Source organism: Heterodontus francisci, chromosome 11 (genome assembly GCF_036365525.1).
Source record: "Heterodontus francisci isolate sHetFra1 chromosome 11, sHetFra1.hap1, whole genome shotgun sequence".
In the NCBI taxonomy this organism is placed as follows: domain Eukaryota; kingdom Metazoa; phylum Chordata; class Chondrichthyes; order Heterodontiformes; family Heterodontidae; genus Heterodontus; species Heterodontus francisci.
Genome location: NC_090381.1, coordinates 114,141,114 through 114,158,566, shown reverse-complemented (window position 1 = coordinate 114,158,566; position 17,453 = coordinate 114,141,114). Strand labels below are relative to the sequence as shown.

The following is a 17,453-nucleotide window of genomic DNA, read 5'->3' as shown; positions in this document are numbered from 1 at the left end:
AAAATTCTATAATCCCGAAGATAGAATCTCACAAAACCCAAACATATTCATCCATCCTCACATCTGTACTCTGTTCACCTCCATTACATCAAAGTCTTGTCTGCCTGCTCAGGTGGATGTTGAAGAGCAGAGAGTAATCCGGTCAACCTGGACAGCACAGCCTCCTCAATTATTGTGTCTGAAAAACTATCGTGGACTCTTACAGTGCGCAACTCCCTAAGTTACAACAGCGATTACACTTTAGTTGTCTGTGAGGTGCATGAGGGTGTCTCTGAGAGACCACATAAAGCACGTTTATAAACACAAGTCCTTCCTTGTAATCCAGCTAAACTCCTGCCATGTGCTCAGTGGGTGTTCCTCTCTCCCTACTGCATAAACTCGAACCAGTCCCTGCATTTGAAACAATTCACAAGCTCCTGATTCTGGAGAGAATTTAGAAAACACATCTTCACACAAAGAGTGATAGAGCTGTGGAACTCTCTCCCACAAAAAGCAGCAGATCCTGGGGCTCAATTAAAAATTTTAGATCTGAGAGCGATAGATTTTTGCTAGACAAGGGTATTAAGGGATATGGGGCCAAGGTGGTTGAATGCAGGTAAGACACAGATCAGCCATGGTCTTTGTGAATGGTGGAACAGCCTGGAGGGGCTGAATGGCCTCCTCCTGTTCCTAGGATTTTCCCTTCCATACCTGGGGCTGTTGGATCCCATGGGTGCAATGACTACAACAACAACTTGCATTTATATAATGGCTTTTACATAGAACAATGTCCCAAGGTGCTTCACAGGAGCATTACCAATAGAAATTTGACCCCCGAGCCGCATAAGGAGATATTAGGACAGATGATGAAAAGCTTGGTCAAAGAGGTAGGTTTTGAGGATCGTCTTAAAGGAGGAGAGAGAGGAGGAGGGAATTCCAGAGCTTCGGACCTTGGCAGCTGAAGGCACGGCAGAGGGCGGAGTGGGACGGGATAGAATAAGTGGCAATGGGTGGAGAACAAAAGAATGAATTGAAAAACTCAGGCAAGAGATGTTTGTGAAGATCATCCAAGAGTTTTAGGCATGCAAAGGAAGATGAAAATAAACCTCCCTTCAATTATCTCAAATAAATTCAAACGCTGTTGTTAACCATGCAGTTCATGGAAATAAATGCAGGCTCGAAGGGCTGAATCGCCTCTTACTGTTACGATGATTTAGAAGGTTTCTTCACTTTTTACTGCATTAAACAGTCACTGTGCGGGTTTCCAGAATGGGTGACCAATTCACAAGGCCAGTTTTACATTTGGCGTTTAAGTGGGAAATCTACTCCCCCTTTTGTTAATTTTCTCCTGCCCCCCAACACTCCCAATGGTTGTGACACTTTCAGGACTCTGGGGGAGTACCCTCAGTACTCGGGTCTCCTGTGGTGTGGGGACCCATCTGTGGTGCCTCAGCCCCTCTCCTGGTCTACATGGTGGTACTGGGATGGAGGGAGGTAGAGGCAGGTGTTTGCTGGGTCTACACTCATCCTCAAACCCCCTTTCCTCGGAAAAAGATGAAAGAAAGGAAGGAGGAAATGAGGAAAGAAGGGAGAAAGGGATAGGTATTGGAAGTGTGACCCACAATGTCCCAGTCCCTTGTGAACAATCCACGAAGACTCCCGTTGGTGCGCTCCAGGTTCACGATTACCTGCGTGTTGGGATTGGCAGGCGGAGGAGTGCTTTATATCGGAGAAGTTCTCTGTGAAGATCCTGGAAGTGTTTGTATTTCCTCTTAACCTTCCAGATGAACTCCCCATGTTTCAGTTCGATGGTGTAGACGTTGGGACTTGCGGCCTGGGAATGCAACTGGATAGGAAAATAAAACAAAAGTTATATCGTGTGTAATAGCAGCAGTTCTGAAATACACAGGGAACAGGAATAACAAAGAGGTGCAAGCAATCTTCACACTGTGTTCAAGTGCAGAGTGAGATGGCAGGCGTGGCCTTGCTTTAACGTTTCATCCAAAAGTCAGCACCTCAGACACTGCAGCACTCCCTCAGTGTCAGTCTGATAAGTCCATCCTCATGGAGATCCATTTTCCCATGGCCAATGGGAAAGTGAAAAGATTCTTCATCGCTCAATTGTACAATCAGTCAAAACAGCCTTTGCCTACATGCAATATTGTTAGAACTAATAAACAAAAATATTTGAATACCTTACTGAAGTACTTTCACCCCAGGTTTTTGCTTGCAACTGTGTCCAGGAATATTGGCCTTTCATTCCCAGAGACTCCAGAACAAACCTGGAGGGTTGGCAACATTACCATGGAGACAGCTGTAGGTCAGGTTGTTCCATCCTGTAGCCTGTCCACCATCTACAAGGCACAAGTCAGGAGTGTGATGGAATACTCTCCACTTGCCTGGATGGGTGCAGCTCTAACAACACTCAGGAAGCTCGACACCATCCAGGACAGAATCATCACCCCATCTACCACCTTAAACATACACTCCCTTCACAACTAATGCACAGTGGTAGCAGTGTGCACCATCTACAAGATGCACTGCAGCAATGCACCACGCCTCCTTCAACAGCACCTTCCAAACGTGCATCCTAGAAGGATAAGGGCAGCAAATGCATGGGAACACCACCACCTGCAAGTTCCCCTCCAAGCCACACACCATCCTGACTTGGAACTATATCACCGTTCCTTCACTGTTGCTGGGTCAAAATCCTGGAACTGCCTTTCTAACAGCACTGTGGGTGTATCTACACCCCAAGGACTGCAGCAGTTTAAGAAGGCAGCTCACCACCACCTTCTCAAGGGCAATTAGGGATGGTCAATAAGCGTTGGCCGTGCCAGTGATGCCCACAACACATGAATGAATATAAAATAAAATGTGTGTACGTGTTAGAAGAAACAGAAGCAAAGCTGCGGTATGGATCTTCATGCAACACCCTCACCTTTGATGTGGAAGTGAATCTTTCCACCTCCAGCACATGGGCTTTGATAGGTTCCCCGTGGATGTATACCTGGATCTCAGGTTCCTTGAAGGCCTTTGTCTTGTAGATGGCTGAGAATGGGATCTGAGAACCAGCTGAAACATAAAACATAGAAATATAGATGACTTTGTGTCTGTCTTCACTGAGGAAGATACAAGAAATCTCCCAGAATTAGAGATTCAAGGGATTAGGGAGAATGAGGAATTGAAGGAAATTAGTATTCGTAAGAAGGTTGTATTGGAGAAATTAATGGAGCTGAAGGTTGCTAAGTCCCTAGGACCTGATATTCTACATCCCAGAGTGTTGAAAGAGGTAGCTATGGAGATAGTGGATGCATTGGCGATCATCTTCCAAAATTCTACACATTCTGGAGCGGTTCCTGCAGATTGGAAGGTCACAAATGTCAGCCCACTATTTAAGAAGGAAGGGAGAGAGAAAACAAGGAATTACAGACCTGTTAGCCTTACATCAGTCATTGGGAAAATGCTAGAATCTATTCTCAAGGATGTGATAAATGGATACTTGGATAATAATGATCCGATTGGGCATAGTCAACATGGATTTATGAATGGAAATCATGTTTGACGAACCTGTTGGAGTTTTTGAGGATATTACTAACAGAATTGATAAAGGGGAGTTGGTGGACATAGTATACTTGGATTTTTGGAAGGCTTTTGCTAAAGTCCCCCACAGGAGGTTGGTTAGCAAAATTAAAGTGCATGGGATAGAAAGTAATATACTGGCATGGATTAAGGATTGGTTAACAGGCAGAAAACAGAGAGTAGGAATAAACAGGTCATTCTCGCATTGGCAGGCTGTGACTAGTGGGGTACCACAGGGATCAGTGCTTAGGCCCCAGCTGTTCACAATATATATCAATGATTTGGACGTGGGGACCAAATGTAATATTTCCAAGTTCGCGGATGACGCAAAACTAGGTGGGAATGTATGTTGTGAGAAAGGTGCAAAGTGGCTTCAAGGGGATTTGGATGGACTTAGTGAGTGGGCAAGAATGTGGCAGATGTAATATAATGTGGAAGAATGTGAGATTATCCACTTTGGTAGGAGGAATAGACAAGCAGAGTATTTCTTAAATGGTTAGCGATTAGAAAGTGTAGATGTACAAAGGGACCTGGGTGTCCTTGTCAATAAGCCACTGAAAGCTAACATGCAGGTGCAGCAAGCAATTAGGAAGGCTAATATGTTAGCCTTTATCGCAAGAGGATTTGAGTACAGGAGTAGTGAAGTCTTGTTTCAGTTGTATAGAACCTTGTTTAGACTGCACTTGGAGTACTGCGTGCAGTTTTGGTCCCCTTCCTTTAGGAAGGATATTATTGCCATAGAGGGAGTGTAACAAAGGTTCACCAGACTTGTTCCTGGGATGGCGGGACTGTCCTATCAAGAGAGATTGTGGAAACTGGGCCTGTATTCTCTAGAGTTTCGAAGAATGAGAGGTGATCTCATTGAAACCTACAAAATACTTAAAGGAATAGACAGGGTGGATGCGGGTAAGATGTTTCCCCTGGTTGGGGAGTCTAGAACCAGGGGACACAATTTCAAAATAAGGGGGAAGCCACTTAGGACAGAGATGAAGAGAAATTTCTTTACTCAGAGGATTGTGAATCTTTGGAATTCTCTACCCCAGAGGGCTGTGGAAGCTCAGTCATTGAGTATGTTTAAAGCAGAGATTGACCGATTTCTAAATACCAATGACATAAGGGGATATGAGAATAGTGTGGGAAAAAGGCATAGAAGTGGATGATCGGCCATGATCGTATTGAATGACGGAGCAGGCACGATGGGCTGAATGGCCTACTCCTGCTCCTATGTTCCTATAGAAAGAATTACAGCACAGAAGGAGGCCATTCAGCCCATCCTGTCTATGCCAGGAAAACATAAGAGACTGCTTCGACATTTTAAGACAGAAGACAATCTGCACCTTGTGATCCTATGTCAGCCATGACTCAGTGGACAACACTCTTGCCTCTGAGAATTAAAACATATTCCAGGCTGAAATAGGAATATAGAGAACTGGAGGAGGGCAAAAGCTCTTCGAGCCTATTCTGGCACTCAATGCGATCATGGCTGATCAGTACTTTAACACCACCTAGCTGCCTCGGCTCCACAGTCCTTAATGCCCTGGGTTAGCAAAAATCCAACTCAGATTTAAATTATTAATTGAGCCCCCCAGCATCTATTGCTTTTGGTGGGAGTGAGTTCCACACTTCTACCAGCCTTAGTGTGAAGAAGTGTTACCGAACTTCTCTCCTGAATGGCCTGGCTCTGATTCTGAGGTTATGTCCCCTTGTCCTAGACTCCCCCACCAGTGGAAAAAGTTTCTCTCTATCTCCTCTACCATTTTGCTCAAAATCCTAAAAACCTCAGTCAAATCACCAGATGACACGCCAATGTAGTACTGCACTGGTGGAGGTGCCGTCTTTCAGATGAGATGTTAAATCGAGGTGCTGTCTGCCCTCTCAGGTGGATGTAAAAGATCCCATGGCCACTATTTTGAAGAAGAGCTGGGGCATCTCACTCTAGTGACCATTTATAATGTGTGAGCCTGTACAGTCATTGTCGAGAGATCATTATATCCACAAATATCAACAGAATCTACCGCACAGAAACAGGCATTCAGCCGAACTGATCTGTGCTGGCATTTATATTCCAAAGGATCCTCATCTCACCCCATTTCATCTCACCCTATCAGCACATTATTCTATTCCATTCTCCCTTATCTGTTTGTCCAGCTTCCCCTTAACTGCATCTGTATTATTCAGCTCAACCACTCCCTGTGGTAGCGAGTTCCACATTCTCACCACTCTCTGGGTAAAGAAGTTTCTCCTGAATTCCCTATTGGATTTATTAGTGACTATCTACTTTTATGACCCCCTAGTTTTGGACTCCCAACAAGTGGAAGCGTCTTTAGGTCTAACCTATCAAACCTCTTAATAATTTTAAAGACCTCAATCAGGTCACCCTTCAGCCTTTACTCTTCTACAGAATCATTTGAATGATGGGAGCTTGGCGATGAACCACAATGCACTTCAACAGAATTTCTGATGCAATTGCAATGTGAAACCTTTATAATTCCCTGGTCATGCCCCACATAGAGTGTTCTGGGGACAACACTTTCAGAGTGATGCCAAGGCCTTGGAGAAGCTTCAGGGGAGATTTACGGGACAGGGGTGACAGGACTGGTAACAGGGGTTAGGGACTTCAATTACGTGGAGAGACTGGAGAAGCTGGGATTGTTCTCCTTAGAGCAGAGAAGGTTAAGGTGAGATTTGATAGAGGTGTTCAAAAACATGAAGGATTTTGATAAAGTAAATAAGTAGTAACTGTTTCCAGTGGGAAGGCCACTACAGGACACAGATTTAAGGTGATTGGCAGAAGAACCAGAGGGGGTGATGGGGAGAATATATTTACACGGCGGGTTGTTATGATCTGGAATGTGCTGCCAAAAAAATTTGCAGGGCTGTGGGGAAGGAGCTGGAGAGTGGGATTAATTATAAAGCTCTTTCAAAGAGCTAGCACAGGCATGATGGGCTGAATACCCTGCATCAGTGCTGTGTGATTCTATCATATTTGGATACGTAGTGAGGGAGAACATTGCTTTCAGGTGTTGAGTGATTCTTGTATTTTAAATGAGAACCTTGCTCACCGGACTCTCTCGGATCACTGACAGTATCAAAGTCCACCTCCTCTCCCTCCAGTCTAAGCTCATTGGTATCAAGCTTCTCCATCAGTTGACTAATGTCCGTGGCCACACCTTTTAGTGCAGATGGTTGCTGTAAGGAGCTCTGTAATCGGTCTGACATCGTGAACACTAACACTCAGATACAAGACAGCTGTCCTGGAAATAAAGGGGAAAAAATCAACAACAACGTGTATTCATAGAACACCTTTAACATACTAAAATATCCCAAAACTTTCAGAGGAACTTTACAAAGGAACCTTTGACACTGAGCCACATAAGGAGATATTAGGGCAAATGGCCAAAAGCTTGGTCAAAGAGACAAATTTTAAGGAGCGTTTTAGAGGTGGAGAGCAAGGTAGAGAGGTGGAGAGGTTTAGGGAGGGAATTCCAGAGTTTAGGGCCCAGGCAGCTGAAGGCATGGCTGCCAATGGTGAAGTGATGAAAATCAGTAATGCACAAAAGGCTAGAATTGGAAGAGTGCAGAGATCTCAGAGGGTTGTGGGCCTGGAGGAGATTACAGAGGTAGGGAGGGGCGAGACCATGAAGGGATTTGAAAACAGGATGAAAATTTTTAAATTGAGGTGTTGGTTAAGCAGGAGCCAATGTCGGTCAGCAAGCACAAGGTTGATGGATAACGGGACTTAGTGCGAGTTCGGACATGGGTATGATCTCAAGTTTTCAGAGTGTGAAACATGGAAGGCCAGCCAGGAGTGGGTTGCAATAGTCAAGTCTGGAGGTCACAAAGGCGTGGATGAAGGTTTGAGCAGCAGAAGAGCTGAGGCAGGGATGGAGTTAGGCAATGTTATGTACATGGAAATGGGTGATCTTAGTGATAGTGTGGCTATGTGGTTGGAAGCTCATCTCAGAGCTAAATATGACACCAAGCAGAAAATAATCAGAGCCCTGAAAAAAAATCTGTTTTTTTCATTTTCTTTGATTACTTCTATTTATTATTTATTAAAAAAATCTGGGAGATGGGAAAGGAGGGTGGTTTGACATCTTTATTTGTTTATGGGATATGAGCATCACTGATAGCCATCCATCCCTAATTACCCTTGAGAAGTTGGTGATGTTGACTGACAGTAAAAAATCATTCAATTATTTGCTTTCCGATTGGCCGTCGTAAGGCGGGGCACTGTGAGGGTCGACGTGTCAGGCAACCAATGTAGGGTGTGTGGGGGCTGGCCAGTGGGAAGCAAGATGTTGTGTAATAAAACCTCCAATACATCCAACTAGAGCTGGCAACCCTCGGCACAACACAGGCGTGACCAGGAAGGAATTGATGACCAGTTGCTAACAATTAGCTCATACAATCTGATGCTTCCACTCTTGTTTTAACTGAGCTTGCAAATTCACCACTTGCAAATGAGTCAACGTCTACACTGCAGTGTGAGTCAATTAAAATGCTAACCAAGTATTGGTACATCATTGCAGCAGTGGAACACAACTCTGAGGAGGTCATACTGAGACAGTGCAATGCACTGGTCAAGCGGTCAGTCCCAGCCTGCATAACCCAGAGCAGAAATGCACGCACTGAAGAGAAACTGAAAAAGAAGGACTTGCATTTCCGTAACGACTCATGACATCAGAATGTCTGAAAGCGCTTTACAAGTAATCAACTACTGGGTGAGTTGGAGGCGGGGCTCAGTACTTTGAATCTATATTTCCTTGTGGGTCAAGAGGCACAGAAGTGGACTCTACCCACCTATTTAATCTTGTTGCACAGTCCATGTACACTCTCCCTATCATAGACTCTACCCACCCATTAAAGAAAGATTAATTAAAGGCTCCCCCTCCCTCCCAATACCAAACTCTTGGCTATGCGTGCAGTCTAATAGCTCTATTACCCAACTCTAGCTGAAATTTCCTCAGCTCCATCCACATCAGATTTCAAAGATGACTTGGCCATTTCTCTCTGAAATTTTCCATAGAACTTTCGTCCCCATTCCAATCTCCCAGGCCCTTTATAATCAGTAAAATTGGGTAATATTCCTGGAGGTCTGGCCAATGGCATTAGGAGAGATTAAAAAGAGATGGTCAGCGTTCAATTTAAAAGATCAGTCAACCAGATTTGGGGGAGTAGGAAGGAAATTAGGAAAGTCTCTGATGTTTATCTGTCACCAACACCAGTTATTGGTTGGTTTAGTGAGTAGCTTTCACAATGGTCAGATGAGTCATAGAGTCATAGGGTTGGATTTTGTTATCCCACTGCCGGGAGCAGTGGCAGGTGCAGAAAATGGCAGCTGCCCCCCATGGGAGCCACGCCACTGAGCTGCTGCGATTATGCGGTGGGCGGTCACTTAACGTATTGAAGGCGGCCAACCACCCAATCCTATGGCGGGGGCAGAATTGGCGACACTGTTCACAGCGCCACCTGATACCTGAACAGGTGCTGATGCTATTTTAAAAAGACTGCCAGCCATGCAAACAGTTCAAAATAATGCAGAGTTGACCCCTCCCCCGCCCCCCCAACATATACAAAATATTGCAGATTGCTGAAAATAGAGACATGTTGTCGAAGTTTTTCGTCTTGCACTCATCAGGACAATATGCAAGAATAACCAATGTAAAGGAAAGCAAGAACTTCTACTGCATGAGAAGAGAGTGCTGACTGGTTGGCAAGTGAACTCTGATTGGTAGAGGCATTGCCATGGCGAATGCACCAATTTACAGTGACTGACAGTTAACTGCCAAGCTTTGTTTAAAATTTTAAACCAGGCAGCTTGACTCTGATTGGTCAAGGCATTGCCCTGAGGAATGAACCAGCGAATGGAGGTCATTTAATTTGTTCAGCTGAAACAGGCACAATGTTTATACATGTTCTTCCTGTCTGCAAAGAACAGGGCCCTGTATATTAATATATGTAGCTTCCAGTATATGCAAATGCACCACACTGTGAGCCCTACTGACACTCTTAAATTGGTTGTCAGCATAATTCTTAACACACTGAGGATTATTTAGCAAATGTTGTCCAATCGCAGAATCACATCCAATATTGGACACTGTCTTTTGAGTTTTGCAAGCATGGGCTGGTTAGGTACAGTCTGTACCTTGTCCATCACAAACAGCGAAAGGGACATGTTGTTTGATACGATCCACTAGTCTTTGGAATGTACGGCCTATATACCTAACATCTCACTGGCATTGAAATTCATATATCATGTTACTCATTTGTGTGATAGGCAGGACGTCTTTTTGGCTTGACGGCAGCATCCTGTTAGTGGTGAACACCACACATGTCTCTATTTTCAGCAATAATGTCTCTATTTTATTCAAGTTCTGTACTACTAAATGACTAAATATTGCAGAGTTGATCCTGTCTCCTCCCTCATATCCACAAAATATTGCAGAATTGCCCCCTTCCCTCCTTATCCTTAGACACAATGCAGAGCTGACTCCCATCCCCCCCCCATCTGTACTCAGAATTCAGAGCTGACCCCGTCCCCTCCTTGGTGGTGCCAGTTTCTCCTGGACAGGAAAGTGCTGCACGTCGCACTGACGATTGGGAATGGATGGGAAGATTGCCACGGATGACATGGTAATGTATACAGATAGGTATTTTAAATATTTAAACCAGGGCCCCATCACAGAGCGATGGAGGGGCCACCGCGGAGCTACCCCTCTGCTGGGAAGATCGGGCCCGGCAATCCCGGCATCGGGTTCCTTGGTGGCCGCTGCCGCTCCGATATTCCAGCTCACCCCTCGGCCACGAAACCTGACGTCGGGCTAAGGACAAAATCCAGCCCATAGAGTCATCCATGGCACAGAAGGAGGCCATTCGGCCCATGTCTGGATGTAGTGATATATTCACAGCCAGAACGGAGATGATTGGGTAATTTCTGACATCAATCATGCCTGTTAACCGCACTGTCCAATTGGCTGCGATCGATTTTACGTATACCATTTAACTATCCGCCACTGACTGCATTTTACTGGAGAAACTATCCTGCTTTTATCGGGAGATGTTGCTGTAGTTTTGACTCTGATTACTGAGTAAATAGACTCTGTTTGTCTCACCCTGCCTTGACTCACTGGCTGACACAATGCCGGCAGTAGATACTCCATTGGAAGATGGCCAACAGTTTACTTCTGGCGACAATACTTCTTAGAATTCGTCTAAAACTTCCCTGATCTGAATATGTCCCATTTTCTCCAGCTGACACCTACCCTTACAATAGCACTGAGATTGGCTGCAACTCGGTAAAGGCATGCAATGAAGGTCCTGAGTTCATCTCATGGCAGGTACTGAGTGAATTGATCCCAGCCTGGGTGCTGTTGAGAACATTGGAATTAGCTTCAGGGAGGATGATTGGAAAAATCAGGCAATGTTCATACTCCTGATTGCTACCAGTGTCTCTTGTACACGCGTGTGGACAGTGGATGGGTGGGGAATTGACTCCTGACTGTGAGGCCTCCCACTGTTGGGAACTCCCTCCCAGCAATCACTGTCTAAGCTGCGCACCTGAAGATTGGCCACTGCGCTGAGGCACAGGAGAGGTTGCTGATCTCTGTGGAACTGCCCCCAACAACAGTCAGCAGCTTCAGGTTAGAAGGGGACAAAGTGTCGTGTCTTGTCAACGCAAACTCATCCAAAATTCTGCTGCCCGTATCCTAACGCCGCCCCACTTATCCATCACCCCTTCAGCTCACTGACCTATATTGTCTCCTGGTGCTGCAACACCTGAACTTTAAAATTCTCATCCTCATTTTCAAATCCCTCCATGGCCTCACCCCTCCCTATCTCTGTAATCTCCTCCAGCCCCAACACCCTCCGACATCACTGCACTCCTCCAATTCTGTCTTCTTACGCATCTCTAATTTTCAACACTCAACTGCTGGGAGCCTTCAGTTGTCTGGGCCCTAAGCTCTGGAATTTCTCTCTAAGCCTCTCTAGCTTTCTCTCCTCCTTTAAGACATTCCTTATAAACTACCTCTTTGAGCAAGCTTTTGGCCACCTGTTCTCATATAAAAGAAAGAATTTGCATCTACATGGCACCTATCATGACCTCAGGACGTCCCAGAGCACTTTACTTTTTGAAGTGTGGTCACTGATGTAATGTAGGAAACGCAACAACCAATTTGTGTACAGCAAGCTCCCACAAACAGCAATGTGATAATGAGCAGATAACATATGTTTTTAGTGATGTTGCTTTGAGGGTTATAAATATTGGCCAGAACACTGAGGAGAGTTTGCCTGCTTTCCTTTGAAATAGTGGCTTGGCCATGTGAGCCGCATGGAAGATGGCAGGATCCCCAAAGACACATTGTACAGCGAGCTCGCCACTGGTATCAGACCCACCGGCCGTCCATGTCTCCGTTATAAAGACGTCTGCAAACGTGACATGAAATCGTGTGACATTGATCACAAGTCGTGGGAGTCAGTTGCCAGCATTCGCCAGAGCTGGCGGGCAGCCATAAAGACAGGGCTAAATTGTGGCGAGTCGAAGAGACTTAGTAGTTGGCAGGAAAAAAGACAGAGGCGCAAGGGGAGAGCCAACTGTGCAACAGCCCCAACAAACAAATTTCTCTGCAGCACCTGTGGAAGAGCCTGTCACTCCAGAATTGGCCTTTATAGCCACTCCAGGCGCTGCTTCACAAACCACTGACCACCTCCAGGCGCGTATCCATTGTCTCTCGAGATAAGGAGGCCCAAAAGAAAAGAAAAGAAGAAGTGGCCACAGGATCTATTACATCCACTGGAAAGGGCTGGTGAGGGCTTCATTTAATGTCTCATTTGAAAGGCAGCACTCCCTCAGTACTGCTCATCTCCTTCCATGGTTCGGTGTCACATTTGTGTTTGATAACGCTATTTTGAAGTGCCCCTGGACATTTTACAGCATTAAGGGTGCTTTATAAATGTAAGTTGTTATTTGTAGAACCTTTCCCCATGAGTGAGGGCAAATTCATGCCAGTGTGGATCGTGCCAAGGTTGACAGTTCTCAGTATGGAAACAGAGAGATAGTATCAGATCTCAGATTCAATGTAATCAATACTGTATTGGAGGGGTGAGATTATTGGTGTGGCTTCAGTCTCCTGTCAACTGGTGGTTTATCAGGCGATGATCAGACAAGAAGAATTCAAAAGTCCTGAAAATACAACCAGGAAGTAATGGCTGGGTTGGTGTATTCTGTGTGTGTTTGAATCCTGCCACAACCACAGCTAATTTTGAAAACACGCACAGCGAAACTAAAAGTTAATAATTTGGGCCATTCATAAACCTCTGCTGGGTTTGTGATGCCATTTAGACTTCCAATTCTCAGTTCTTAATACAACCATATTAGGCAGGAACTGAAGAATTTAGATTGGGGGCGGCTGTTTGAGGGTAAATCAACATCTGACATGTGGGAGTCTTTCAAACGTCAGTTGATTAGAATCCAGGATTACAAGATATTCCTGTGAGGAAGAAGGATAAGTTTGGCAAGTTTCGGGAACCTTGGATAACGAGGGATATTGTGAGCCTAGTCAAAAAGAAAAAGGAAGCATTCGTAAGGGCTAGAAGGCTGGGAACAGACAAAGCCCTTGAGGAATATAAAGACAGTAGGAAGGATCTTATGCAAGGAGTTAGGAGGGCTAAAAGGGGTCATGAAAAGTCATTGGCATACAGGATTAAGGAGAATCCCAAGGCTTTTTATACATATATAAAGAGCAAGAGGGTAACCAGGGAAAGGGTTGGCCCACTCAAGGACAGAGGAGGGAATCTATGTGTGGAGCCAGAGGAAATGGGCAAGGTATTAAATGAGTACTTTGCATCAGTATTCACCAAAGAGAAGGACTTGGTGGATGATGAGTCTAGGGAAGAGAGTGCAGATAATCTGGGTCATGTCGTTATCAAAAAGGAGGAGGTGTTGGGTGTCTTGCAAAGCATTAAGGTAGATAAGTCCCCAGGGTCTGATGGGATCTATCCCAGAATATTGAGGGAGGCAAGGGAAGTAATTGCTGGGGCCTTGACAGAAATCTTTGTATCCTCATTGGCTACAGGTGAGGTCCCAGAGGACTGGAGAATAGCCAATGTCGTTCCTTTGTTTAAGAAGGGTAGCAAGGATAATCCAGGAAATTATAGGCCGGTGAGCCTTACGTCAGTGGTAGGGAAATTATTAGAGAGGATTCTTCAGGTCAGGATTTACTCCCACTTGGAAACAAATGAACTTATTAGTGAGAGGCAGCATGGTTTTGTGAAGGGGAGGTCGTGTCTTACTAATTTGATTGAGTTTTTTGAGGAAGTAACGAAGTTGATTGATGAAGGAAGGGCAGTGGATGTTGTCTATATGGACTTCAGTAAAGCCTTTGACAAGGTCCCTCATGGCAGACTGGTACAAAAGGTGAGGTCACACGGGATCAGAGGTGAGCTGGCAAGATGGATACAGAACTGGCTCAGTCATAGAAGACAGAGGGTAGCAGTGGAAGGGTGCTTTTCTGAATGGAGGGCTGTGACTAGTGGCGTTCCGCAGGGATCAGTGCTGGGACCTTTGCTGTTTGTATTATATATAAATGATTTGGAGGAAAATGTAGCTGGTCTGATTAGTAAGTTTGCGGACGACACAAAGGTTGGTGGAGTTGCGGATAGTGATGAGGATTGTCAGAGGATACAGCAGGATATAGATCGGTTGGAGACTTGGGCGGAGAAATGGCAGATGGAGTTTAATCTGGACAAATGTGAGGTAATGCATTTTGGAAGATCTAATACAGGTGGGAAATATAGAGTAAATGGCAGAACCCTTCAGAGTATTGACAGGCAGAGTGATCTGGGCGTACAGGTCCACAGGTCACTGAAAGTGGCAACGCAGGTGGATAAGGTAGTCAAGAAGGCATACGGCATGCTTACCTTCATTGGTCGGGGCATAGAGTATAAAAATTGGCAAGTCATGCTGCAGCTGTACAGAACCTTAGTTCGGCCACACTTAGAATATTGCATGCAATTCTGGTCGCCACACTACCAGAAGGACGTGGAGGCTTTGGAAAGGGTACAGAAGAGGTTTACCAGGATGTTGCCTGGTCTGGAGGCCATTAGCTATGAGGAGAGGTTGGAAAAACTCCAATTTTCACTGGAACAACGGAGGTGGAGGGGCGACATTATAGAGGTTTACAAAGTTATGAGTGGCATGGACAGCGTGGATAGTCAGAAGGTTTTTCCCAGGGTGTTTTCTCAGTTACTAGGGGACAAAGGTTTAAGGTGCGAGGATCAAAGTTTAGAGGGGATGTGCAAGGCAAGTTCTTTACACAGAGGGTGGTGAGTGCCTGGAACTTGCTGCCGGGGGAGGTGGTGGAAGCAGATACAATAGCGACGTTTAAGCGGCATCTTGACAAATACATGAATAGGATGGGAATAGAGGGATTCGGTCCCCGGAAGTGCAGAAGGTTTTAGTTTATACAGGCATCAAGATCGGCGCAGGCTTGGAGGGCCGAATGGCCTGTTCCTGTGCTGTACTGTTCTTTGTTCTTTGTTGTTCTCCACTGTCTCACATCTCTGAAAGACTGTGAGGCGCCATCACTGATATCAAACTCTCAAGGGTTTAGATTCCAGTTACTTCGTTTTCACTTTTTTAGAAACTTTTTCAAGCTATCTAATGCTACTTCTCATATTTCATAATTTGCAGAACTTACCATGGATCGCTATTGTTGCTGTTATATTGGTCAAAAAAAATTCGATTCTTTTCCCCAAGATCTCACTACATTTCTACAAGGAAGTGCCATTCATCCCATCCTGGCTTTTCTGTCATGGTATCAAGTGAATCGTTTTACACCAAACAACAATCTTTCCCATTGAAATCAATGCCTGCTGATTCACTTTAGCCCATTACTCCAAACTGGCATCGACCAATTTCATCCCCTCTGTAATCTGTATATGCCTTTTGAATGAGGCGTCAAAGCGAGGCCACGTCTACCTTCTTAGGTGGATGTGTAAGATCCCATGGGACAATTTTGAAGAAAAACAGGGGAGGTCTCCCTGGTGTCCTGGCCAATATTAATCCCTCAAAGAACATCACAAACACAGATTATCTGGTCAATATCCCATTGTTGTTTGTGGGATCTTGCTGTGTGCAAATGGGCTGCCAGGTTCCCTACACTCAACACTGACTACACTTCAAAAAAGGTACTTAATTGCGTGTAAAGCCCTTTGGGATGCTCTGAAGTGGTGAAAGGTGCTATATAAATGCAGGTTCAATCTATGTACATCAGATTCCAAACATGGCCACATTATTTTGGCACTTCACAATGTTCTGCCCATGTTACAGGCTGGATGTTACTGCAAGCTGATTGCTGAGGAAGGTTTTTACTGAGTTACGTGTGTTTAGTGCATGCTCTGAGTGTGACACAGGCAAATGAAACTCAACTTCGCTTGGCCTGTTTGATCGAGGCACGCCCCAACTATGATATAATCATGTCCCCAAAGATTGGGCAATCCTGTGTGAGGGATGAGGGATAAGTGTTTCTGAAGAAGTTTGTAAACAGAAAGTCCAAACACAATATATCATTTGGAACTATGTAGGACTCTGACTGCTGACTTCGCAATCGCAACTTTATCAACTGAACGGGACTGACTTAGGACTTTAATGAGCTAGGGTCATTTCAGGTCAAGTCTCTGAGGTCACCTGTGTCTGACCTTTTGATTTGGGCTAAAGTTTGATGAAAAAAAAGGACTTAAGTTTTACACAGGAACAGAAGGAGGCCATGCAGCCGCTCGAGACTTCTGCCGCATTCAATTAAATCATAGCTGATGTGTACCTCAATTCCATTTACCTGCCTGAGCTGCATATTCCTCAATACCCGTACCCAACAAAAATCTATCGATCACAGTCTTGAAAGCTCCAACTGGCTGCCAGCATCCACAGCCTAAATTCCAGTTAATGTGGTGAGATTTGAACCCATTTAAATATAATTAATTGACAAAAATCTGGAATTGAAAGCTAGTCTCAGTAATGATGCCATGAACCTATCATTGATTGCTGTAAAAACTCATCTAGTTCACTACTGTCCTTTAGGGAAGAAAATCTCAGTTTCTGAGCCTGAAACTTTGGGTTTAGATCCCACTCCAGAGACTTGAGAATATTAGCCAGCTGACACTCCCAGTGCCAGTATTGTAAATAGGAAACACAGCCCAACCAGTTTATGCTGCACTTGAGCCTCCTCATATCTTTCCTCATCTCAATCTATCATTGTAACCCTCTATTCCCTTCTCCCTCATATGCTCTTTTTTATCCATTCATGGGATGTGGGCTAGGTCAGCACTTATTGCTCATCCTTAATTGCCCTTGAGAAGGTGGTGGTGAGCTGCCTTCCTGAACCGCTACAGTCCATGGGGCATAGGTACACCCATAGTGCTGTTAGGAAGTGAGTTCCAGTATTTTGACTCAGTGACAGTGAAAGAACGGCAATATAGTTCCAAATCAGGATGGTGTGTGACTTGGAGGGGAACTTGCAGGTGATGGTGTTCCCATGCATCTGCTGCCCTTGTCCTTCTAGGTGTTAGAGGTCATGGGTTTGGAAGGTGCTGTCGAAGGAGCCTTGGTGAGTTGCTGCTGTGCATCTTGTAGATGGTACACATTGCTGCCACTGTGCATCAGTGGTGGAGGGAGTGAATATTGATGGTGTTGGATGGGGAACCAATCAAGCGGGCTGCTTTGTCCTGGATGGTGTCGAGCTTCTTGAGTGTTGTTGGAGCTGCACCCATCCAGGCAAGTGGAGAGTATTCCATCACACTCCCGACTTGTGCCTTGTTGATGGTGGTAAGGCTTTGGGGAGTCAGGAGGTGAGTTACTCACCGCAGAACTCACAGCCTCTGACCTGCTCTTGTAG

The 17,453-nt window shown here is 45.1% G+C and overlaps 1 protein-coding gene across 10 annotated transcripts in view; it reads right to left on the bottom strand.

Moving 5' to 3' along the window:
* The window catches only part of LOC137375477 (phospholipase D1-like), a 235,373-nt gene that overhangs the window by 103,188 nt on the left and 114,732 nt on the right, over positions 1-17,453 (bottom strand). For all 10 annotated transcript variants that reach the window (XM_068042786.1, XM_068042781.1, XM_068042780.1 and 7 more), the window contains 3 exons: positions 6,624-6,815; positions 2,921-3,054; positions 1,668-1,825 (listed from right to left, as the gene is read on the bottom strand). In XM_068042786.1, the coding sequence (XP_067898887.1) occupies positions 1,668-1,825; positions 2,921-3,054; positions 6,624-6,780 (449 nt within the window). In that variant the 5' untranslated portion in view covers positions 6,781-6,815. The remainder of the gene's footprint in view (positions 1-1,667; positions 1,826-2,920; positions 3,055-6,623; positions 6,816-17,453) is intronic.